The sequence below is a fragment of the Equus asinus genome, chromosome 12 (genome assembly GCF_041296235.1).
Source record: "Equus asinus isolate D_3611 breed Donkey chromosome 12, EquAss-T2T_v2, whole genome shotgun sequence".
NCBI lineage: Eukaryota > Metazoa > Chordata > Mammalia > Perissodactyla > Equidae > Equus > Equus asinus.
This window is the reverse complement of record NC_091801.1, coordinates 8,667,762-8,692,383: the sequence shown is the minus strand read 5'-3', so window position 1 is coordinate 8,692,383 and position 24,622 is coordinate 8,667,762. Positions and strand designations below refer to the sequence as shown.

Sequence of the window (24,622 nt, the reverse complement as noted above, 5' to 3'; positions counted from 1 at the left end):
TAAAAAATGTTTCGCTGATCATTGATACAAGGAACCATGAGAAAAAAGGTTGAACGGAGCAGCAAAACTTAGCAGTAGGTGAGTAATGATCATTGTGGAGCAGATGACTGTTGTGATCAGACATTTCAGTATAAAATAAGAAACTTGAAGGAATCAGTGATCTCAAACACCTAGATTTGCTTACATTTATATAAGATCTTTTCATCTGTCTTCATGAGAAAGGTGGGTCTGTAATTGTTCTCTATCGAAGTTTTGTTGCTCTCATAAAACTAGGTGGAAAGTTACTCTCTTGTTTTCTGTTTTTTGAAAGAGTTTGTAAAAGATTGATGTTATTTCTTCCTTAAATGTCTGCAAGAATTCAACAGTAAGGGCATCCAGGCCAGGAGTTTTCTATGTATGTTTTTAAATAATAGATTCATTTTTTAAAATAAATATAAGACTGTTATGATTTTCTTTTTTTTCTGGTATCTGTTTTTTGGTGTTTGTCAAGGATGTTGTCCATTTACTCTTCATTGTCAAGTTTATTAGCATTAAAGATTCTTTATAATTTCTCATTGTGTACTATTTTCTATTCCTTAGTAATTTATGTTTTCTCTTTTTTTCATAATTAGTCTTGCCTTATTAATGTTTTTAAAGAATCATCTTTTGACTTTGATTCAACATATATTCTTGATTTAAAAAATAAAGTTATGGGGCTGGCCCAGTGGCATAGTGGTTAAGTTCACGCACTCCACTTCAGCATCTCAGGGTTTGCCGTTCGGGTCCCGGGAGTGGAGCTAAGCACCACTTGTTAAGTCGTGCTTCGTGCTGTGGCAGCATCCCACATAGAAAGTAGAGGAAGATGGGCACAGATGTTGTCTCAGGGCTAATCTTCCTGAGCAAAAAGAGGAGGATTGGTGGCAGATGTTAGCTCAGGGCCAGTCTTCCTCAAAAAAACAAAAAGTCATAATAGGAATAGTTGGATATTTCAGCAGTATGGCAAAATAAATCTCTTGTAGCACACGAGCCAGCATCATGTTTGGTGGAAAAAGATTTAGAGGTCGTTCCATTAAAGTCAGGAACAAGAGTACGCTCCAACTAATGTAGTAAGTGCTAGCCGATAGAGTTAGGTAATAATAAGAAATTAGATGCGTAGGGACTGGAAAAGAGGAGGTAAAACTGTCACTATTGGGACATGATATACCTGGAAAACCCAAGAGAATTAGCTGTTAAATTACTACAAACAAAAAGAGAAGTCAGTGAAGTAATTATGTATAATAGTAATATACAGAAATTACCAGGTTTCATATTTCAAACAACCTCTTGAAACGTAAAAATGAAGAAAAGACTCTTTATAAAAGAACATCACAAAATATAAAATATTCAGGAATAAACCTTATAAAGGGACAAGACTTCCACAAAGAATATTTTAAAAAACTGCTGAAAGACACAAACAAATGCTTCTTCAAATGGAAATATATGTTCTTGGATAGATAGACTCAGCATAATAAAGATTTTATGTTCCTTAGGTTGTTTATGAATGTAATGTTTAATTTTTCCAGTTACTATAGTATTTTAAAAAAATTGGACAAGCTGATTCTAAAGTTAATATGGAAAAATATACATACAAGAATAACCAGAAAATATTGAGAGAGTAGCAAAATAAAGTTGATTAATCTATCAGATATAAAAATATTATGTCTTAATATTTAAAACACTAGTACTGACACAAGGATCATCAAAACAATGGAACAGAAGAGAAAGTTCAGAAATAAGCCCCCGTACAAAAGAGAATATAATATGATAAAGGTGCTGTCTCAGTTCACTGGGGAGAAAAGTCAATAAAGGATGGTGAGTCAGCTGCATAACTGTATTAAAAAACAAAAAGTAAAGTTGAACCCATATGTCACAGCAGATATCAGGATAAATTCCAAGTGAGTGACAGACTTAAAATTTTAAAAATGAAACCATGAAAGTGCTAGGTGGAAACATGGAAGATTTCCATTTTGCCTTGATGTGAGGTTGGGCCTTACTAGGTTTGGCTGCAAATCCAGAGACCATAAAGAAAAGATCTGTAAATTAAACTACATTTTAAAAATAATTCTGCAATGTGTATCAGAAGACCCTTAGACAAGGTCACAGGACAGATGTATTGTTGGGGAGGGTTAGGACTAGTCTCTGAATAGTTAGTACAAATTGTTAAAAAAAAAAAATAAAAACACCAATAACAACATATAAGATGACCAGGCATATAAACAGTTCACAGAAAAGGCAATACAAATGATTCTTAATGATATGAAAAGATGCTCAATCTCATTCATTATAAGAGAAATGCCAGTTGAAACTAGAGAGAGAGAACTATTTTTCACTTGTCTAAACCCAGAAATTTGGTAGCATATTCCGTTGGAGAAATTACGGGAAAACAGAGAAATACACTCTTAGTGGGAGCTTAAATGGATGTAATACTTACTAAAGTCAATTTAGCAATGTCTGTTACAGTTAGAATTACATTTTAAAAATTGCATGTAATATAGTTGCATAAAGTTTCTTTTTAAAATTAGAGATTTTAGAAAGGACATCATTTAAGGATTCCTGATAAGAGGACATTTAAAATAATACGGCATTTTGTCAAGTTTTATTTCAATTTATCTAAAAAATGTTTTGAAACTGGTTTTTCTTTATTTATAGCCTGAACCACCAAAGAAACCATCTAATTGGAGAAGAAAACATGAAGAGTTCATTGCCACCATAAGAGCTGCTAAAGGCCTTGATCAGGCGCTTAAAGAGGGTGGCAAGCTTCCTCCTCCTCCTCCGCCTTCTTATGATCCTGGTATATGGGGCGTCGTTGATGGAAGTGTTCATGTGGGGAGAAGATAATGATAGAATTTTTATAAATTTCAAGTTGTTTTTAAACTTAATTTATCATAGTGGAACCTGATGAAGCATAATCTTTAAAAGCTTTGCTGTAAAATAATGATAGCCAGGCATTGAGGCTTATAAAGACACATCAGTGTTGAACATAGAAATCATTATCTTTTTATCTTAATACTTTTATTTAAACATAAAGCATTATAATACCATTTTTCAAATTATTGTAGTAACTATTAAATGTTAATATTCCAGGAAATATTTTAATCATACTTACTGTGGATTGAAATGTAGTCATTCAGTAAGATTCACATAGTTATGTTACCTCGTTCTTTGGTATCTTGTCATCTGGGAAGGAAAAAGATAGCATAATATTGCTTCTAAAATGTGCAATTCATGTGGGGAAACTACCATATAGACTGATATACCTAAATTTAAGTATTATTATATTTTCTTCATTGAATGGGTAAAAATTACTTAAGTTTACCAAAAGCAAGGCAAGATACTGTCAACCTTATTTGAGAATTGAGATACTGGAAGATTTAAAATAGCACAGTTGACACTTTGACGTTGGTTATTAGAGTAGTCTAAAGAGGTAGTTATTTTAACATAAGTTAGCTGTTGTAGAGGAGAGGTTGACAAACTTTCTATAAAGGTCCAGATAGTAAATATCTTATGCTTTGCAGGCCATGAGATGCAACTACGTGAGTCTACCACTATTGCAAGAAATCAGCCTCAGACAATGTGTAAATGAGTGGGCATGGCTGTGTTCCAATAAAACTTTATTTATAAAAACAGACAGTAGGCAGGCTAGATTTGGCCCACGGGCCCTAGTTTGCCAACCCCTGTTGTAGAGTATTAGTAATTAACTTTAACGCTGTGAGTGTTTGTGAATGTTTCAAGTAGGTTTAGGTTTCTTCTTCTTCTACCTTAATTTTCCCTGTGAGGTTGAATTTTCTTTCTGCTTTGGAGGTATTTGTATATTACATTTTATTCAACATAGCTGTATTTCTCATGTTTGCATATGTTAGAGAGTGCCAGTTCTCAAGGATAATTTGGACTTTAGAAATGTTTTAATCTCTTAGTGCTGACAAAACAACTTCTTTGTTATTAGAGATTTTAGGCCTGCTTCGATAGTAAGGACAAATTTCTGAGCTTCAGATGAGTGTAAATTCTAAAGGACACACTCTTTGTAAAGTAAACCTGTTGAAATAAATTGACATATTTTTTGACAATCCAAAATTTTTTGTATTTATGGCTTATCAGTGTCTCATAAAATTGAGAACTCTTACAATGCTACAAAATTTGGTTCTGTCTGGGATAATTTTGAGATTTAATTTTGAAAGAAATTTTATTTACAGTATACATTGCATTTTGGAAGAATATTTTATCTTGGAAACATTTGCTGTTTCTTAAATTTGAATTAATTATGTTAATGAGGTATATTTTTATCACTTCTTCCATCTGTTGGGACCTCTAAGACAAAATAAAAGTTTAAAGTCAATTAAGCTATTCCTTGACAGTTTTCCTCTAATTAAAATAAAAGATTTTAACAGATGAGGCCAAATTTTAAAATGTAGTTTCAATGTATTATATTGTTACTATTTGACTGGTGTACTGTATAAAAATATGTATATATGATGAAACATATGGTATTATAGAGGCAAAAAAGAAGTAACATTTTTCCCTCTACTAATTGTTTTGTACTGAGGATTTATCTTTTTGTTCTTTTTTCCTCAAATTTGATTCTAAGCTGGTAGAAAATTGGAATTTATCATATTCTAGCAAACTTTTTCTTAAACATCCTTACTAAGTTTACCTAAGTCAGGTTGAGTGGTTATAAGGAGATGAGAGTTTTTGCTTATTAAATGTTATTATTTATGTTAAACATCTTGAATCACCATTCATAAAAGCTTATAAATCTTTATGTCGCTTTTCAAGTGTTGTTAATCTGTTTCTTTTTTCTGCCTTAGATTATATTCAGTGCCCATATTGCCAGAGAAGATTTAATGAAAATGCAGCTGATAGGCATATAAATTTCTGTAAGGAACAGGCAGCACGTATTAGCAATAAAGGCAAATTTTCTACTGATACCAAAGGAAAAGCAACTTCCCGGACACAGGTGAAATGCTCAATTTAATCCTTTTTACAAACAAATGAGAAAATGACTCTAGTTCACAATTTTGTCTTGATGCTTTACAGAACATTTAACTACAGTTCTCTCACCTGCTAAAATTTATATTTACTGTTAGGGATTTAGTAAAAAATTTGAATGGCTAATTGAGAACAAGTAATTTAATTAGTTAATTGAAATGGACTTGGTAGAGAGTTGAAAATAAACAGTTTTAAAGAGGTATTAGGAAAAAAGTAAGAAAAGTTAAAAATAGGTGAAGCAGAGTCAGAGGAAACTAGAGAGGTTAGAAGAGTGAGAAAATGGCAATAAAAATCGACATTTGAAGATCAAGTAAGTGCTGAATGTGACCGTGCTATATATGAGTAATACACAGAGTGAATGAAAGCCTGGGGTCAGATCCGAACCGCTGCTTTTGAATTTTTAGGGAAAGAACGTTTCATGTATGGAAGGCTTTGTTTCTTCATCTGTGAAGTGGTAATCTACACGATCATTGTGAGAAGCAAGTGAAGTAATGTATGTGAAAGCCCTTAGATGACCATAAACCATATAAGGAATTTGTTGTATAAAATTAATTTTTATAGTACTATGGTTTTTCTTTAAGCATATTGTTACACAAAAGCTTTGATAATGTCGTACTTTTAAGCAAATTTCATTGTTCACAAAGCTTTCATTTGTAAACAGTTGTTTTAATACTGTAAATCTAGCAGGCAGTAAATAATCAAATCCATTTCTCTTGTTACTTATGAATAAAATGCTGGGTTAAAAGACTGTTATAATTGACGCTTCCTTGAGAGAATCCTCTTACTGAATTTTTGGTAATATAATTGGAAAGGGAACATATCATTGTCATCATCATCATCATTGTGGGGAAAGAACAAAGAAGAAAACTCATTTTGAAGAATGTCCAGAACAGATGTCAAATAATGTACATCTTTTAAATAGTTAAGAACACTAATATGATTTTTTTTTTGTTGTTTTAAGAAAAAAATAGTCAGTAGAGCAAAGGAAATAGAGTAGAAGGTGTATATTCCAGCAACATGGTGCCGCATGATTGGTAAATGTAAATCCAAGTAGTTGATAGTTCCCACCTTAAATTGTATCACTTCTGCTTCCATACCCAGTCATATATATTCATTTCAGTGTAACCTCATATTTTCTCATTTCTGTTCATTCAAGAAATTTTTATTGAGTACACTCTTTGAACCAGACAGTGTGTCAGGTACTGGGTTTATATTAGTAAACTAAATAGAATCTTTTTCCTAAAGATGCTTAAATGCGTCCTTGTCGTATTTAACAACTATAATCTGGCCTGATTAGAACCCACTTGTTGACCCTGCTCTGATCAAACTAGTGATACAGTACAGTCATGTGTTGCTTAACAACAGGGATACGTTCTGAAGAATGCATCACTGGGTGGTTTTGTCATTGTGCAAACATTATTGCCATACTAAATATTGTAGCTTCGAAGTCTTAAAATCAGATAGATTTTCTTCTTTTCTCTCTGATGTTTTTCTTTTTTCCCTTGATCATTCTAGCTAGAGTTTTATCAATTTAATTACATCTTGTCAAAGAAACAGCTTTTGATTTCATTGCTCCAGCTGCATCTCAAAAATCTTAATATGTGGATTTTGTTTTTATTGTTGAGTTCAAAATATTTTCTAATTTGTGACTTCTTCTTTTGCTCATAGTTTATTCAAAAGTGAGTCATTTACTTCTGGTTATTTGGGGCTTCTCTAGATATTTAATTGTTTATTTTTAACTTAATTCTGTTGTATGAGAACATGCTTGGTAAGATTTCCGTCTTACTGAGATTTGTGTTATTGCCTAACATGGTATTTTTTTGTGAATGCTCCGTGGCATGTGAAAAAAAAAAGTGTCTTCTGCAGTTGTAGGGTATAAAGATTTATAAATGTCGATTAGGTTAAGGGGGCTGGTAGTGTCACCCGGATCCTCCATGTTCTTACTGCCTTTTGGTTTAGATGTTCCATCAATTACTGAGGGAAATGTGTTAAAATCATCAGCTGTGATTGTGACTTTTTCTACTGTCATCAATTTTGCCAGCTTTTGCTTCAGGTACTTTGAATTTCTCTTCTTAATTGTATTTACATTTATAATTTGGTGTATCTTCCCCATTTATTGACCCTTTTATCATTCTGGAGTGTCCTGTTTTGTCTATTGCAGGATTCCTTGTGTTGAAGTGTGTGTCATCTGATAATATATAGCCATTTCAGCTTAATTCTGTTAATTTCCTTTTTGTAACTTAAATTTGTGTTTTTCATCTTCTATAGACAGCATATAATTGTTCCTTTTTTTAAATCCGATATTGTAACCTCAACCTGTTGGTTGAAGTTTTTAGACATTTATATTTGATATAATTATTGATATGGTTGTATTTAGGTCTGTCATGTTGCTGTTTTCTATTTTTGTCTTTTTTTTGTTACTTCTTTCAAGTTACTTCTTTTGTTACTTTAAAGAAAGAAGTTTTGTTACTTCTTTCTTTCTTGCCTCTTTTGTCTTAGTAAAAGATGTTTTATTTTCTCTATTGGCTTTCTAGCTATACATTTTTAATTTTTTTAAATGGTTACTCTACAAATAACAAAATGCATCTTTAACTTATCGCTATCTTTGGATATGTCCATATACCTCGCACCAATTTTAGAGCTATTATATATATATATAAAAACTCCATAGATATTATAAACCTATCACTACTCTTGATGGTTATTGTTATATAACATATACTTATTGCTTTAAAAGTCATCTGCCCTTTAAATAAATTAGGAGAAGAAAATAAATTTATAAACATATTTATACATATATGCACACATATTTATGCATATACTTTATATTTGCTCACATATTATCATTTCCAGACCTCTTTATTCCTTCTTGTAAATTTGAGCTGCCATATTTTGTCATTTCCCTTCAGCCTGGAGAAGTTTCTTTGGCTTTCTAATAGTGCAGATCTGTTGGCAAGGAATTTTCTGTTTTTGGTTATCAGAAAATTCTTGTATTTTGCCTTCATTTCTCTGTCGAGATTCCCTGTCTGTTCATTCACTGTTACCCTATTTCCTTTTGATTCTTGTACATATGTTCCTTTACCTTTTGAACAGATTTATAATTGTTTTTTGTTTGTTTTTGTTTTTTTTGTATTTTTTTTGGTGAGGGAGATTGGCCCTGAGCTAACATCTGTAGTCAGTCTTTCTCTTTTTGCTTGAGGAAGAGTGGCCCTGAGCTAACATCTGTGCCAGTCCTCCTCCATTTTGTATCTGAGATGCTGCCACAGCATGGCTTGATGAGTGGTGTATAGATCCATACCGAGGATTCGACCCGGAGAACCTGGGCCACCAAAGCAGAGTGGGTGAACTTAACCAGTCTGCCACTGGGCTGGCCCCTATAATAACTGTTTTGAAGTTCTTAACTGCTAAATCTGACACACCTGTGCCCACTTGGAGTCAGTTTCTATTGACTGTTTTTGCTGAATAAGGGTCATACTTTCCTGTTTTCTTTTTTCCTTCCTTTCCCTCCTCCTTTCCATTCCCCTTCCCTGCAGTAAACACACAGTACACAGTTGCCAGTTTTCTGGAAGAACTGCTCTTAGATGGTTTCCAGTCTCTTAAAATCTCTTTTTTAATCCTCTTTTAAAATGTCATCTCTAGGAGGGTTATACAGCTGCTTCACTCCTCCACCATTGCATATGTAATATCTTTAATTTCTTGAACTTGGCTATTTTTCTAATTTCCTATATTACTTATAGTTTCTAACTCCCTGTTAATATTTTCAAAGTTGTCTTGATTTCTTTCAATGTAGTCACCATAGTTGTTTTATGTTATGTATCTAGTAATTACAGCATCATGTGACCATTATGGATATATTCTTGCTGTCTTTTTTTTCCTCATTCGTGGTTCCTTACATTATTATGTACATAATTCTTATTGACCATTTACTGCTTGTTGCCCTTAAAAAGTTATTCATGAAGATTATTCTTGTGAAGTGCCTTCTTCCAGAGGACATCTGTATTATTTCTTTCAGATACCTGAGAGTGCGACCAGTCTGGAAACACTTTAAATTATCGGCTTTAGCTTGCTTGACCAGCCTGGTCATACAAACTCATACAGCAAATCCACATGATGGCCAGATCGTTGTTAAAGTCTCACATGGTGTTGGCCTGGCAGTTCTTTTTTCTCTCATCTGACATTCAGTGCTTTTAAAATGATTTCTTGTACTTTCCTGAGCATTTTTAGTGTTTACTTGAAGGGTTGGTTCAAATAGTGCCTTCTCCCATTTTATCAGAAATGAACGTCTTTCGTGTTCTTTAATTTTTTCCAATTTCAATAGTCTTCATAAATATAAATATTTTACTAAGGAGACTTATTAAGTATGAGATCTGTATAAAAACACATGAAGTGATAAGCACCTAACAAATATTTATGCAATGAATGAAAGAAATATGTATTGACTATAACTGTATAAAAATGAAGTGATTTTGTTCTTTTGATCATTAAAATGGATTTACACAAAGTTGTTGCCAGCAAGAGTCGTCCTGAAAGCCTGTGTAATACTGGTAGAATTTCAGGTAGATATTGTAGAACAGACAAAATGCAGCTCAGTGAGGAAGCAGTCAGATTACCTAGGTCGGGGGAACAGCGAGTTACTGAGAGGCAGGAGAGTATGTTTTAAACAAGAGGCATTCAGAGCAGTCCGAGGATTCAGTAAGGAAACTCACCTGACTAGTTCTTGTTGAAGGTAAGAGGCAATACAGGAGATAGATAAGGTTGGGCTAGGTTCTGGATATCTCAGAAAAACTGACAATAAAATAGAGTAAAACATTAGGAGGCCTAATACAGAGCCGAGAAACAAAGCACCTTTTGACAGGAATATTGTGTCTTTTTCTATTTGTGAGCCATTAAGTTAATAATAATAGTCTCAAATATGAACATAAAAATCTTGAGCCCCCACTGTGTAATGCTACCAGGGCCTTCCTGCCTGTGCCCAGCCTGAGACAGTATGTGATCCCTGCCCCAGTGCCCTTCTTCATGCTAGTCATTGTGCTCTTCTTTGGTAGTTAGCACAGTATGAGTGGGTCACCAATCCTGTTTCTTGATCCAGTTTTATTGAAACTGTTTTGAGTAGACATGTCTCTGATATTTGAACAAGTCTTTGTTAGGTCTTGTTTTCCGTGTTGTTAGTTTTAAGATATTTCCTAATGTCTTAATTGGTATTTTAGTGGGAGAGACTGATACTAACCAGATGTCCTTTTAAACGAGAAACACCTCTTAGGTTTTCAAAGAAACTGTCTTTATATGGCTCATCTCCAAAGTCTTCTAGTCATTTGTTCATTGACAGACAGTTATTGAAGGTTTTCTATTTGCCAATTGCCTAAGAAATTTCAGTTTCTGGCATTGCCGTGCCAAATGTGCATGGTATTTGTGTGTGTGAGTGTGCCCCTTTTATCGAGATTTTTTTTTTCAAAGATCACATACTGAATTTTGAAGGGTTATAATGTTTGACTTTAAAATTTGTGTTTAACCCACAGTTTTAGTAGTGGTACATCTTAGGTTTCATTCTGATTATTGATTATAAAATATTCGATTTTTGATAGTTAGGTTTAACACCGGTTTCTCACCTAAAGTCCTTAGCAGTCTAAATAATGCACTGGGCTGAGTCTCAGGTACCCATGTAAGCACGGTAATCACCTTATATTTGAAGCACTGGGCTGTAACTAAGGTGACATGCGTCTTAATTCCTGTTGTGTTAAGTTGGGGTATAACCCTGGGCAGGTTCATTTCTTTGTATTGGAGCAGGTCATGACATATTTTTGTACTCAGCTCAAATAAGAGACAGTAAAATAAAATTAATAATGAAATCCGTCTAGAGAGTTGAGAAAAAGTAAAAATAAACAAGATAAGCTGAAATACCCTATCTTCTCAGGCCATATTCCATTCATCTAATATGGTCTGGTGAGGATAGGGAAGCCAGGGTTAGCTCCTTCTCTTCACATTGGGGAAATCCAAAAAGCAGCTATGTAAAACTTCTGCAGACTGATAGGTAATCTTATGAATTTTTATCACTAGGAAATATGGCTGGATTATATATATGAAATATAAAACCACACCCAGGAACATGTAAAAATCTTGACCTTTAAAGCTGTACCACCAAATGAACATCTTTGGGTGTTTCTAAGTTTTTTCTATTAATGTTTGCTTGGCATTTAAATTCTTAACATTGAGGAAATTTTTTCCATTAAACTTTTTTTTTTCCTGAGAACTGGGAAAAGTTGCTCTTAGTTTATTTTAGCAGTGTGACAACTGAGCCAACTTTCTAGTATGCCAGTTTTGAAAGGGAACGTATTTTGGGAAACCTCTCTCTTAGGTGGTGTATTTTAATCTACACTTTCTCCATTTGGGGAAGTCGGTAGCTAATAAAAAGATCGCTCATTTAAGGGACTGTGAGATTTTGAAATACTAGTTTATAATCCTTAGTCAAAACGTGTTGACAAGATATTTTATTTTCATTATTTTAGTATAAGCCGCCTGCACTTAAAAAGTCGAGTTCTCCTGGAACTGCGTTGTCAGGCTCTTCACGATTACCGCAGCCGAGCAGCACCGGCAAAACTGTTGTAGGTAATGAACTCCGTAAAATAGCTTGTCTTTTCTTCTTTTCTTTAAACAATGTTGGTGGAGAAGGAAATGAAGTTAGTGTTCTATTCTGGATTATTAAAATAGATTTATAAAGAGGAAACTATGTGGAGGGATAAGTAAGTTATTCTGGGTAAAAATAAAGTGACTTTCAACAGCTTCTACTTTAGATATTTTATAGTCCTTTTTTTAGCTTAAATGTCTATCCTTGATGTTGTTATTAATGTATCATCTCTTCAGAATAGTCAACCTAATTGTTTTCTTGATTCTTTGACCACAGTATTTTTTCCCTCATTTCTACCTGTACCTCTCTGATCTCGACAATTGTCCTTAATAGACAAACGTTTGAAGAAGATATTGACTACTGAAGTGTACCTTTATTTGTTTGTAAATTGTGAGAAAGAAATACAGAAATTAGAAAAGACGGATGCTACATGTTGTTCCCTGGAAATTTCATTTTTTTAAAATAATTTTCTTGTTGGTAACTTGTTTTGATTTATTGCCACAGAGATTTAGTGCCACTAAACCCTTGTCTTCCTTGTCAGATGCTCTGTTTTCTGTGATTTTTCTTTTTCAGAGTGTCGTTGAAACTAATACCTTTTTTATTATAAGGTGTGCCTTCAGGTAAAGTGTCTTCAGTTAGCAGCTCTGTGGGAAACAAACTTCAGACCTTATCCCCCTCCCATAAAGGGATTGCAGCCCCTCAAGTAGGGTAAGTCTACGCTGAATTGATTCATTAATGATATATATATGGTACTAAGGTTTTATTTTGTTTAGATAATTGGCTTTTTCATTAACCTTAACTTTCTTTCTAAGTTCATTTGCCTTGTAATGCCTTGCTGGTCAGGAGCACACTCACTGCTCTTGAGGGTCTAAATTAGTACAACCATTTTGGAAGAAAATCTGGTGGCATTATCAAGAGCCTTAAAAACGTTTATATTTTTGATTGAATAATTTTACTGCTGAGAATCTAGTCTAAGGAAATTATTTGAAATAGAGATGATTTTCGTAATAATCATAATTTATTAAGCTTTATGTGTCAGGCACTGTGCTAGATATTTTACAAAAATTTTTTTAAAGTCACCCCACGCCTTAGGATGAGAGGCTCAAAGAAGCAAAAGTAGTTTGCTCACAGCCGCACAGCTGTCAGGAGTAGAAGCAGGGTACAAATTGGGGTCTCTTTGGCTCTAAACATTAGTCTCTTCTATATGTTTTTATTGTAATGTAAAAAAAAATCACAAAAATGTCTAGCTTTGTTTGAATAGCAAATTATGAACAATCTACAAAGGGATAGTATGCAACCATAAAATATATACACATTTTAATAAGATGATCCTGCTGTCACCAAAGAGGAATGTTGGATGCAAACTCCCTGTATACTATGATAGAAACTATAAAAATATCTGTAGACAAAAAGGACAAAATATGCTGAAATATTAACAGTGCGTGATTCTTTTCTTTTTATTTAATACTTTTAAAATACGTTCTGTATTTCTACAGTTTTATATACACAGCTTTTAATAAAGTAGCATAATTAAGCTTTGAACAATTATTTTAATCTGGAGAAATCATTGATAGTGCTAGAGATTTTAATAGAAGGCCTCCTGTTCCAGTGGAAACTCACTTTCTCTTCCATTTTGTTAAATCGGAAAATTAAAGGATTGCCACATGACCATTAGAATGAGGGCTTATGTCTATATCTTTACAAGTACTGATCGAGTTGATTTAGGAAATAGAGCACACGTTATTTTCAGATATAGGTTATCACTTTAGTTTTCATGTAGGAAATATATACAAGAGTATGTATCAAGTGAGAGTAATGCCTTTGTTTCCTAATTTGGACTATGTAGAAAGTACAAGACCTAAAAGGAATTTTGTGTAATTATCACTGCAGAAAGAGAAAAAACTCAACTGACAAGATCTCCTTAGTTAAATGTTTTTTCTCCTTGTTGTGCTTCCAAAAAGAAGAGACAGACTATCCTTAAGAAGGAGAGAGGTTATCAGTAGAGCAGGTGGTTGAAAAGTAAAAGGCTCTCATCTTCCAGTGGGGAAAAAACTGACTCGACCTTGTTTTTTTGCTTCTGTACAGAGGCAGCTCACTAGATCTTTAACTAAAGTACAGACAGAGCCATATATGTTTCAACTTTACAAAGCCTTATTTACCAAATCACGGAGAATCGCCTTCCATGTTGTTATAGTGCTTGTGCGTCATATTGTTTATGGTTTCGTTTACAGTTGATTATGAATCAAAAGCTGATATTTTTAAGTAGAAATATCAGAAAACTAGGCTTCTAGACCCTCTTTTGCCACTAAGTAGCTCTCTGACTTTGTGTGTATCTCTTTTCTCTGTCGCACGCTGACAACATTCTGTGACTCTTGCTTAGACCTTGACAACTGAACTCAGAAAATCTGGTCAATATTTATATGACCCCCTAGGACAAAATATGTTTTTACTAACAAGCAAAGATTTTGAGCTCAATAATTTTATGTTATGCACTGCTTATAATGCGTGAAGATTTAAAATTTCTGGTTGTCTCATATTAAACTGTCAAACATAACTATTCAGTTTCTGATTGTCTGTTCTATATATGATCCTTACGTGTGAAGGGAGTGTTTCCAACTACTGGAAAGAGTGGTGGTGTTTGCTTCTGGCCAATACATTAGTGTATTAACCGGAACATTATTATATTACTGTATTAAATGCAGCCATTCATGGCTGTCTATTTAGTAGCAGAGTTCATTCCTTTTTTAGGATTATTGAGGTAGTGATTTGTTTCTCTGTTTCCCTTGCTAGATTGTAAGCTCTTTGACAGTAAAGCTCTATGTGTTGGCCTTGCTTACAGATGTAACTACATAATGCCTTACATATGGGGACAATTTTTGGCAAATGAATGAAAAAAAATGAATTAATAAATTAAATCCCTTGTTTGTCAACCTATTGGCATATCAAAAATCATGGTTCTGGTAATGATGGAATAATTAATTGACGTTGTATGGCAACCATTGTTTCCATTGACACAGATGATTCAGGAGTGAATAAGATACAATTAAGACTTGGATAGCTGTAATGTATAATCTTTATTGTGGTCAGCTTCAATTATGCATACCAGTGATCTGTAATATTTAACATACATTGGAGTTATACCACAGAAAAATTTATCTTTGTACTTGGAAAAATTTTTGTGTTTTGTAATTGACTTCTAGACAACCTGTGAGTCAACTGATTTTAATAGATGTTTTTTAATCAAAACAAACCGTGTGGGAATATTTTCCCTTTATTCTTTTTTGTTCTTGTTGTTGCAGTAACATTGTTTTATAACATTATATAAATTTCATGTGTACATCATTATATTTCAATTTTTGTGTAGACTGCATCATTTTTACCACCCAAAGACTACTTGTGCCCTGTTATACCTTTTCCCTTATTCTAAAAGGTGATTATCTTTAATCCTAGGGGGTTTTAGAAGTATGACGAAACAGAGCTTTTAAATAAATATTGCCACATTTGAATTGTGTCACAGAGTTTACACAGTCATTCCTTGAGAATCATGTTTTCTTAATGGTTAATTACCAGCTTAAATGGACATTTCAGCTGATAGTTTTCAATAGCTAAAATATCAAATTTCAGAGATTTACTTCTGTCCACTTACCGTGAAAAACAGAAGTTTACTTTGGGGCAACAGCATACATGTCAGGAGCATTTCTTAATGCAAAAATTGAATTTGGTTTCTCATACTTTAATTAACAGCAGTAAGAAACAAATGTCTAGTTTTAAGTACATTTTTGTATGAGTGGAAAGAGGCTTTTCTCATAAGCCAATCTTTCGATGTATGTGAATTAAGTTTATGTGGAAGATTATGTAGACTTTCATGACCTTTTCTGTCTTGTGATATTTTTATTATTGATCTAGAAATGCCTGAAACAACCTAGAATTGCAGTTTGGCTTCTTATGTGGATAACAATGATTGAGACTGTTGGATTAGGAAAGTTAACTTTGCCATGAAAGTGAAATACAGAATTACCAGTATAGGGTTGATGAGTTCAGGATCAAAAGCAGAAGTACAGCATATTTCAAAACTGAATGCCTTGGAACATCATGACATTGGAGGTCTATAAAGATACGAAATACCGCCTGGTACATTTTTCCCCAATAGTAGTTCAGAAGTCATCTTTTTATTATCTCTCAGTCTGCTATGCTTACTATAGTCTTACAAGACTGAGTGGCTTATTTCCTAAGAGAATGCACTTACATGGTATCAACAGTAAACAAGGCCCTTCCTTAGGTTAAAGTTTATTTCAAATTAGAAATAAGTTGATATCATTGCCAAATATTTCTAAAAATGCTCATTCAGCTATGAATATTTTGAAAGCTTGCCAAAATATTACTCCTTCTAGATATACTGTTCATGTCATGGCAGTTATATGCAACTACAGATAGTCATTTTAAATTAAAAAGTCTTGGTTAAGATAGAACAGTTTAGCATCTACAGAAATGTGTTAGCTTGACAAAAAGTAATATATTTTTGGGGAGGAAGACAGGATAATGTAGTGTTATTTATCATAACCCTTTAATATATGGTAAAATTTTAAAAAGTCATCATTGAAATCTGCCTTTCATTTAGATTTTCAAAATCTTAAAATACTGGCATCCTCTCATAGATGGAATTTTTATATTTTAGAGCAGATGATCTTTTTGAATTATGGTTTGAGAGCCAAATCTTGCCCAACACCTGTTTCAATTGGAACATGGCCACACCCAATTATTCATGTATTGTCTACGGGTGCTTTCATGCTACGGGTCAGAGTTGAGTATTTGTGACAGAGAGAGAATAGCCCCCAAAGCCTAAAATACTTCTCTCTGGCCCATTACAGGAAAAGTTTGCCACTCCCTATTTTAGAATAAGTAAATTATCATAGAAATTAGGTATTTATAATTTGAAGGTAGAGGTTTTAAGAATTCTTTATTTATATGCGAAGATAAACTGTTATATTTTAAGTCATATGGCTATTTAGTAACTTTGGCCATAGATTAGTGTTGCATGGAACCAAAGTGTTTTTTGACTTCTATTAATTCAACACTTTTCTGTGGTTGAATTGAAAGAACACTTTTGTGTTGTCTCTGACCAAATCGGTGCCAACTTAATGACATATCCTTGAATATTATATGTGATTAAAATTCTATGCTATGTGGTCAGATTGCTTATTCTGCAAAATGTATGCTATGTAGATGTACTTGGTTGGCTTAAAAAAATACCCTCATTTTTTTTTCCGTAGCTGCAACAAGACTGCTTTTACTGCTGAATGGATTTATTTATTCCTGCCTTAATTTCTTTCAGACCTTGGGTGTGTAATAATTGTCATTACTCAGTTGGAGCCTTTAAAAGAAAAATACCGTAGATAGACTCTAAAAGACATTGATATTGATAGTTCCAAAATGGAGTACTATCAGATTGAAATTATATTTCTCAAAGTTTGTGATTAATTAAAAAATACATGAAGTGGAATTCTCATTGTACTCTCCCCAACATTGATTAATTCTCAAAGTAACACTAGATGTAGATGATGTAACTTGAAACATCTAATGCCCCTGATGTCAGGGCAAAGCATGTGGTAGACATAGGCTTCCTGGGTCCTATATTCATCTTATTCACTTCTGAACTGATAGTTTGCAAGACAAGAAAGACACAGAGAAGAAACTTCAACCCAAAAGCAATCACTTAGGTTAAAGACTTTAAGTTCCTTTGGAAAATATGTCACCACTTTTTCAGATTTCAGTTTCTTTCCAAATTTCTCTTCATCTTGTTGCTGCTTTGACTTATCTTTAGTGCTACTGGAGGATGAAGCACAGGGGCTTTGATGGAAAAGGAGACTTGAGCTGGGAAATGTTCGTGTTCAGTAACTTAAATATGGAGATGGGTACATGGGGAATGGTCTGTTACACGTTGTGATCTGAGTAGTTTAGGGAAAGTTTGAAATATTTGAAAATTCTTCTTTCATAAACTAATAATTTTTAAATGTATTTAATTACCCTAACATTGCTCTTATTGCATGAGACTGAAAATATATATGTAATCAAGATTTTTATATATAAATATATATAAAACAGTGTATAGTATACATATACGGTATACTGTAGTATATAATATATATAGCATTTAGTATATAATAAATAGCATATATATAAAATATATATATAGTATAACAGTAGCAAATTATAGCAGGGCATAAATTTAAGTGATTTTAGCTTAAGAGTAACATTTACTAACATTTAGCCTAAGTAACACTTAATGTGTGTGTGTGTATTTATATATATATATGACTACACATATATTTCTACATATATATATGACTACACATGTATTTTTATATATATATATATGAATACATACACATTTAGATAGATGGATCAATTGAGTTAAATTTTATAATGGGTATATGGTACATTAAATCATTATTGGAAGCTAAATTAGGTTTTTAAAATCTGAAAATACTGGTAATCCTCTCATATGGAGTATATGTAATATTTCCCTTAGACAATTACCTTTAGATTTTTATTAGATTTTACACATTTCCTTTCTGAAATTGAACTTTGTTGTATCATATATAAGGCTTGAGTAGTTCTTAACGTATTAGAGGAATCTGTTTTGAAAAAAGTAGTTTAAAATTTTCTAAATTTAAATTTTAGTAACCTTTTTCTGAGAAAGAAAATAAGATCTTTTATTCCTTATTCCAAATCCACAGATACCTTTTGTTAAGATAACCACTGTTTGTAACAGTAATGTTTTGATAATTTTTAAATGATTCAAAGGAAAATCTGATTTTTTAATTAAAATTTCAAATAGTTGAATTTTCCAATAATCTTTCACAAATTAAAAAAATCATATTTAATCTCAGACATTTTAGAATTATGTTTAATATATATTTAATGAAAGTATTTTTTAAAAATCTTAAAATGTTTTAAATAATGTAATGTAAAAACATCACCACCCACAAAATATTAATATGAACTATTACAACAAAATGCCTATTGTGTATAGGATACTGGAAGAACATAGAAATAGATGAAATGTGTTCCTTCTTGGAGACTCTTATAATCTAGAAAAATGAACAGATTCTTTTTAGACACTAAGCTTCATAAGAACAAGCATCAAGTCTCTCTTTTTTACCCCTATATCCCCAGAATGTAGCACAGTGCTTGACACATAGTAGCTCAGGATTTATAGTCAGTAGGTGGAATAATGAATGAGCAAACAAGCATCCCTTAAAGAATGTACTTTTAAAGTAAACAGTGATGTATTGTTCAGTAGCAAATGCAGGGGAAATCATAAAATTAAAGAAGAAAAGAGAGAAAGCTATGAATTGAGGGAAGGGGAGAAGTTAGATTATTTGTGAGCCTCATGAGAACAAGCATCAGATCTGTCTTAGTAACTAAAGTAATGACGTTCAGTCCTCTTCTAGTTTCATGAATTTTATTTGAAACAGTTGTTACCTGAAGTTTCTCCATGGATTCCATTGCCCTGCTAGGTATAAATGTGGCCTTTGTTTGGAGATTCGTCAAAGCTGGCAGGGAGCCCTGCAGGGTCCGAATTTTCATGTCGAGTAACGGCCGTTGTGTGAACTGTGTGAGGATGCTTTTTGATGTTAGTCCTTGCCCTGGCAGTCAGATAATTAAGAGCTTGTGGGGTAGATTTCTGATGAATCAGAATAATGTCTTTTTTAAAAAAAATTTATATGAAGAAACAGACAGTAGCAATCTCCTTATGGGTACACCTTTATATATTTTAATAGTAAGATGGACAAGTTAGGCCCTCCACTTCGAACTGGAAGACATGTGCAAAGGTTGTATGACAGTGATACAAAATCAGACAGTGCCATCAAAAGACATGAGTTATTACCCATTTCCAAGTAAGTATTTGTAACTCAGTTTGGTTAATCTTTTTCAGATATTTCCTTAAAGGCTTTCTATAATGGAATATTATAAACTTGTACATCCCTGTACTTAAAAAATCTTATTTTAATGATTTTTCATCCAAGAAGTGCTAAATAATCTTCTAGGATTTAAAACACTTTGATTTTTGGTAAACATTTCTCATCTGAAATAAAGCTGTTTTTAGATCAGACATTTTATTCCATTAAATTTTAATTTTTAGAGGGTTGAAATAGTAGTGACCTTCAATAATCGTTAGTTTTATGAAAGTTTTTTTTTTAGGAGTAATATTTTTGGAAAGAAGAGTATAGGGAATATTATGCCACATATATTATTTAATACTGCTGGATTATCTTTTAGTTAAGCACACGGTGAATTATTATAAAAAGGCAGGGAAAAAAGAGATCTTGGAAAACATTCAAACATTGATTTGTGGCCTAGCAAACTGAGAAGAGATTGTGGCAATGGCAGTCATTTTGGAGCTCTTCCACATAAGTCTTCAAGGTTTACTAGTTTGGGCCTCAATACCAAGTCTGGCCTTGTCATTTTAAAATGATGAAATTAGAGTCTAGTAAATTACTTACTAAAGTTGAAAAATATATTGTTAAACATAGTTCACTTAGTTAACTTTTAAACTAAGTCCTACTGCAACATTCTCTTACCATGTATGAAAAGTAATAATAAATATAACTAGATATCCAATAAAATAAAGGTGGAAGGAGTCTTGAAGATATTAGCAGCAGCCATGTGGGGTTCTTTTTGTTTGTTTGTTGTTTTGCTGAGGAAGAGTTGCCCTGAGCTAACATCTGTTGCCAATCTTCCTCTGTTTGTCTGTGAGCTACTGCACAGCATGGCCACTGACAAGTGCTGTAGGTCTGCACCAGGGAACTGAACACAGGCCACTGAAGTGGAACACCCCAAACTTAACCACTAGGCCACCGGGGCTGGCCCAGCCATGTGTTATTTTTAAGTAGTTAGGGATAAATCCTAGAAGGAAGAATTTGGGCCCTGAGCCATTTCTTTTGTACTACTACTGCTGTCTGTATGCTCTGAGGCAGATCTCAGAGAAACTTTGATTAGCAGTGAGGTAGATTAAGTGCAATTCCAAAATTAAACTTTCTTTTATTACTCTTGTACTATAGCAGGCAGATTGCAGATACAGAATAAGAGTAGCACTTTCCAGATTTTGGCCAGGAAGAAAAATGTGTGCACCGTGTGAGACTGGGGCAACATGTTTTAAGTACTATCAAGACAGTTCTTTTCAATTTCTTAAGACTAGTTTTTGACATTCAAATTCCATCTCTCAGAATACATTACTGAAAATATGTGACAGATATTTACTAAAGGTGGCTGTTGTTTATAAGCTTATTTTCTTGTTATTTGAACAACTTTGAATTATTGATATGGTGAAGTTGTGTGTGTATATGCATGGGAGTGTTTGTATTATCTGCTTATCTCACGGACATATTATGTGAAGGTGATAGGATTTCTAACAAGACTTTGTTCTAGAGCCAAAAAATAAAAAAATGTGTCCTTCCTGTTCCTCTTATGACTCTCACTGGAGGAATTGCCATTCTTTGGCAATGATCTTTTAGAGACTGAATTTCTAAAAAGGCACTGTAGCAGTTCTGTGATGTCCCTAGAGGGGCTGTATAAAAGTAGAGTAGATACACCTTAAAAATACACCTGGGGGCCTGCCTGGTGTTGTGCAGTTAAGTTCTTGCCCTCTGCTTCGGCAGCCCAGGGCTCACTGGTTTGGATCCCCAGCACAGACCTGCTCACGACTTATCAAGCCATGCTGTGGCGGCATCCCGCATATAAAGTAGACAAAGAAGGACATGGGTGTTAGCTCAGGGCCAATCATCCTCAGCAAAAAACAGAGGAGGATTGGTGGAGAATGTTAGCTCAGGGCTAATCTTCCAAAAAAAAAAGAGAAGAAAATACACCTTATAGATGGACTTGCAGTGGCCATTTGAAGAGGTCCAGGGTAACCCATCCCTGCACCAAGGTGATTCATTACTTGTCAAAGTTTAGAAATAATTTAAAGTAACTGTTCCAAGCAACCTCTCATTGAATGACAGTATTGCATATTTGAATATAAGATTTATAATACGACCCACCTAAACTCAAGTTCAAGTACTGTGGCCATGTAATAGCTTTGCAACTTATTCTCTCTGAATATAAGTTTCTTCAACTTTAAAATGGGAATAATAACTTGTGATATTTTGTCAAGATGAAACAGAGTGAGGCATGTATAGTACCTAGCATTGTATTTGGCATTTGAAAAATAGATGTTGTTATTACTTCTCTGTATTTTGGAGATAGCTATGTAAAATTTTAGGAGACTCTCTCTCTACATTAGTAGAAGAGGAAGAATTTTAACCAAGTTTAAGAACTTCTGATCTAAAAGAACTTTTGAAAGTGTTCTGCTTGTTCATGTATCACAACATTGCTTATCTCTGAAATGAAAAGATTTGACTAAATCTCTAAAGAGGGGGAGGGAACTAAAACTTTCTGAACATCTGACCCCAGGTTCAGCAACATACTGGCTGTGTCACCTTGGTAAGTTACTATCTCTGTTGCCTCATTGTAAAATGGAGTTATTAATTCTGCCTACTTCATAGGAATATGATGAGAATTAAATAAGTTTACATATGAAAGCAATTAGAAATGTAGCTATACCAAATGTAGTAAGCACCATTATATAAATGTTAACTTGAGTGGTAACAATAGCCATAGTAGTAATAATAGTAGTATCATCGTCATCAACTATGCTAAATGTATAAATTGCAATTTACATCTCACACCTTCCTATGAGATAAATGATGGTCACATTTTATAAATGAGGGTACTTGGCCTCAGAGAGGTCCATCACTATCACAAACTTGGTCAGTAGCAGTTGGGATTCGAATCCAGATTCATCTGAATCCCAAAGCCTATACTTTTACCATCATACTGTCGTATAGCCTTCTAAGCTTTCTTTGATTCCTGAAGTTTCGGAAAGAGAATTCAGTGATGATCAAACAAAACTCCTCCTCTACTGATACCAGATAGCCCAGGCTGTGTAGTTGGTGAAATTTAATCTTTAAGGAGAAAATTATATCAACCCATTTATTTTAGTTGCTATTTCCAAGAACAGACTTTCATAAATTTAATATTATTCTCTTAAAGTGGTTAGCTACTTTTTTTTAACCTCATCTCATATGTTCAACATATTATTTAACAGTTACTTGTAGGCATTTAATAAAACACATTTCTATTTTGAGAGAACTATAGATTTTAAACTTTTTGGGGACTGACCCCATAGCCCAGTGGTTAAGTTTGCGTGGTCTGCTTTGGCAGTGGGGTTCACAAGTTTGGATCCTGGGCGTGGATCTCTGCACCGCTAATCAAGCCATGCTGTGGCAGCATCCCACATAGAAGAACTAGAATGACCTACAACTAGGATATACAACTATGTACCGGGGTTTTGGGGAGGGAAAAAAAAAAAAAAGAGTAAGATTGGCAACAGTTGTTAGCTCTGGGCCAATCTTCCTCACCAAAAAAGCAAACCCTAAAAAAAAAGTGCAAAAAAAAAAAACTTTAAAAAATTTGAAGGCTTGAAGCCTTTCAGAATGATTAACTTATAAATTTTGTGTAAAGCATATACACATATTTTAATTGATTTTATGTAACATTAGGATAATGTTAGTAATTGCAAAATGCTTTGGTTTATCCTTAATATTAGCTACTATTGTTTTCAGATTTAAAATAATTATTTGGATTTTAATCTTTTGAATTTACCTCTCTACAGTTTCTAATTATTTTTCTAATTATGCAACTAAGCAACTTGAGAAATAAATGCTTGCTATGCAATACTTTTTCATTATGCCATCTCTTTCTGTCTTCTAGAGCTAACACCAAGCCTCGAAATTCCACACCACCCAGTTTGGCACGAAATCCTGCCTCAGGTGTGCTTACAAGCAAAAGAAGAACATATACCGATAGCTACATAGCCAGGTATGTTTAACTCTGATATTCTAATAACTAAAATAAAAATGAGTATGTGTACTTTTCCAAGGACCATGTACAAACATACGTGTCAGGCTATTTATAGAAAATCTGATACTTTGTTTACTATATGACTTAATGGCGTTTAAGTTGGACACCAAAGAAGTAGTTTGCACATAAATAATACTTTCCTATACCTTGTACTTATAATTATTCTTGTAAACGCTCAAGGACAATTTGTTGAGTTCCACTGGTTTCATTTGTGTTTTTATGTCTGTATTTTAACTGCAACATGGTTGTTTTTACCTCTATGAATTGAATAATAGACCCTTTAAACCACTGCCGTTGTAATTTTGAGCAGCATTTTAATGCATTTAAACTCCCCGCTGAGGTGGTGGTTATCCATGGACTTCCCTTTCTAGTCTGCTACAGTATTTTTATAGTTTTGACATTCACTCTGGTTTTAAGCATGTAATGAAATCATCTCAGTTATAGATATTTATTTTTATATGTATCCCAACTTCTTCCAGAAAGTTTTAAGACAAGGTACATAAATCCATGATGCCCAGTGACATACAATATTTTTAAAAATGAAAGAATAAAAAAAGGGAAAATGAGAAAAGATATAGTGAAAAAAGGAGTGAAGTTAGTCCACGAAACATGTGTCACAAGACCCTGTATATAGGCTAGCCCTGAGCCACAAATTGGGGTCTAAACTTTGTAGCAGCCAGAGTGTAGGGGAGGATAGGAGCAGTTAATTACATTATTCGTGATATCTAAAAAGGAAAAAGAAATCATTTTCTCTGTGAAAGCACAACTAGTCCTGAGGCCTCAAAAGTTCTTCTGTGAATTCTCATAAAAAGGCACTGGATAATTCAATGGATAACTTTTTCCTTAACATTCCTACCATAAATCTGGAAATAAATTTCATACGGTGTTTTCTTCAGATGCCCTCAATGCAGGCCTATACCATGACATCCTGTGATTCTCCAAAAACAGTTGTGATGTGTGTGTGTGTTATGTGTAAGTAGATGTATTGGCTGCTCTTGTTGTAAGTGTGTAACATATACAGCTATCCATTATTCC

General features: G+C 33.5%; 1 protein-coding gene across 2 annotated transcripts in view; it reads left to right on the top strand.

The window, feature by feature from the left end:
- The window catches only part of ZC2HC1A (zinc finger C2HC-type containing 1A), a 46,842-nt gene that overhangs the window by 13,392 nt on the left and 8,828 nt on the right, over positions 1 to 24,622 (top strand). The window contains exons 4-9 of one of the 2 annotated variants that reach the window (XM_044765908.2): positions 2,668 to 2,809; positions 4,821 to 4,969; positions 11,505 to 11,604; positions 12,232 to 12,331; positions 19,408 to 19,524; positions 23,438 to 23,545. In XM_044765908.2, the coding sequence (XP_044621843.1) occupies positions 2,668 to 2,809; positions 4,821 to 4,969; positions 11,505 to 11,604; positions 12,232 to 12,331; positions 19,408 to 19,524; positions 23,438 to 23,545 (716 nt within the window). The remainder of the gene's footprint in view (positions 1 to 2,667; positions 2,810 to 4,820; positions 4,970 to 11,504; positions 11,605 to 12,231; positions 12,332 to 19,407; positions 19,525 to 23,437; positions 23,546 to 24,622) is intronic. The other variant, XM_014853736.3, reaches the window with a different exon arrangement.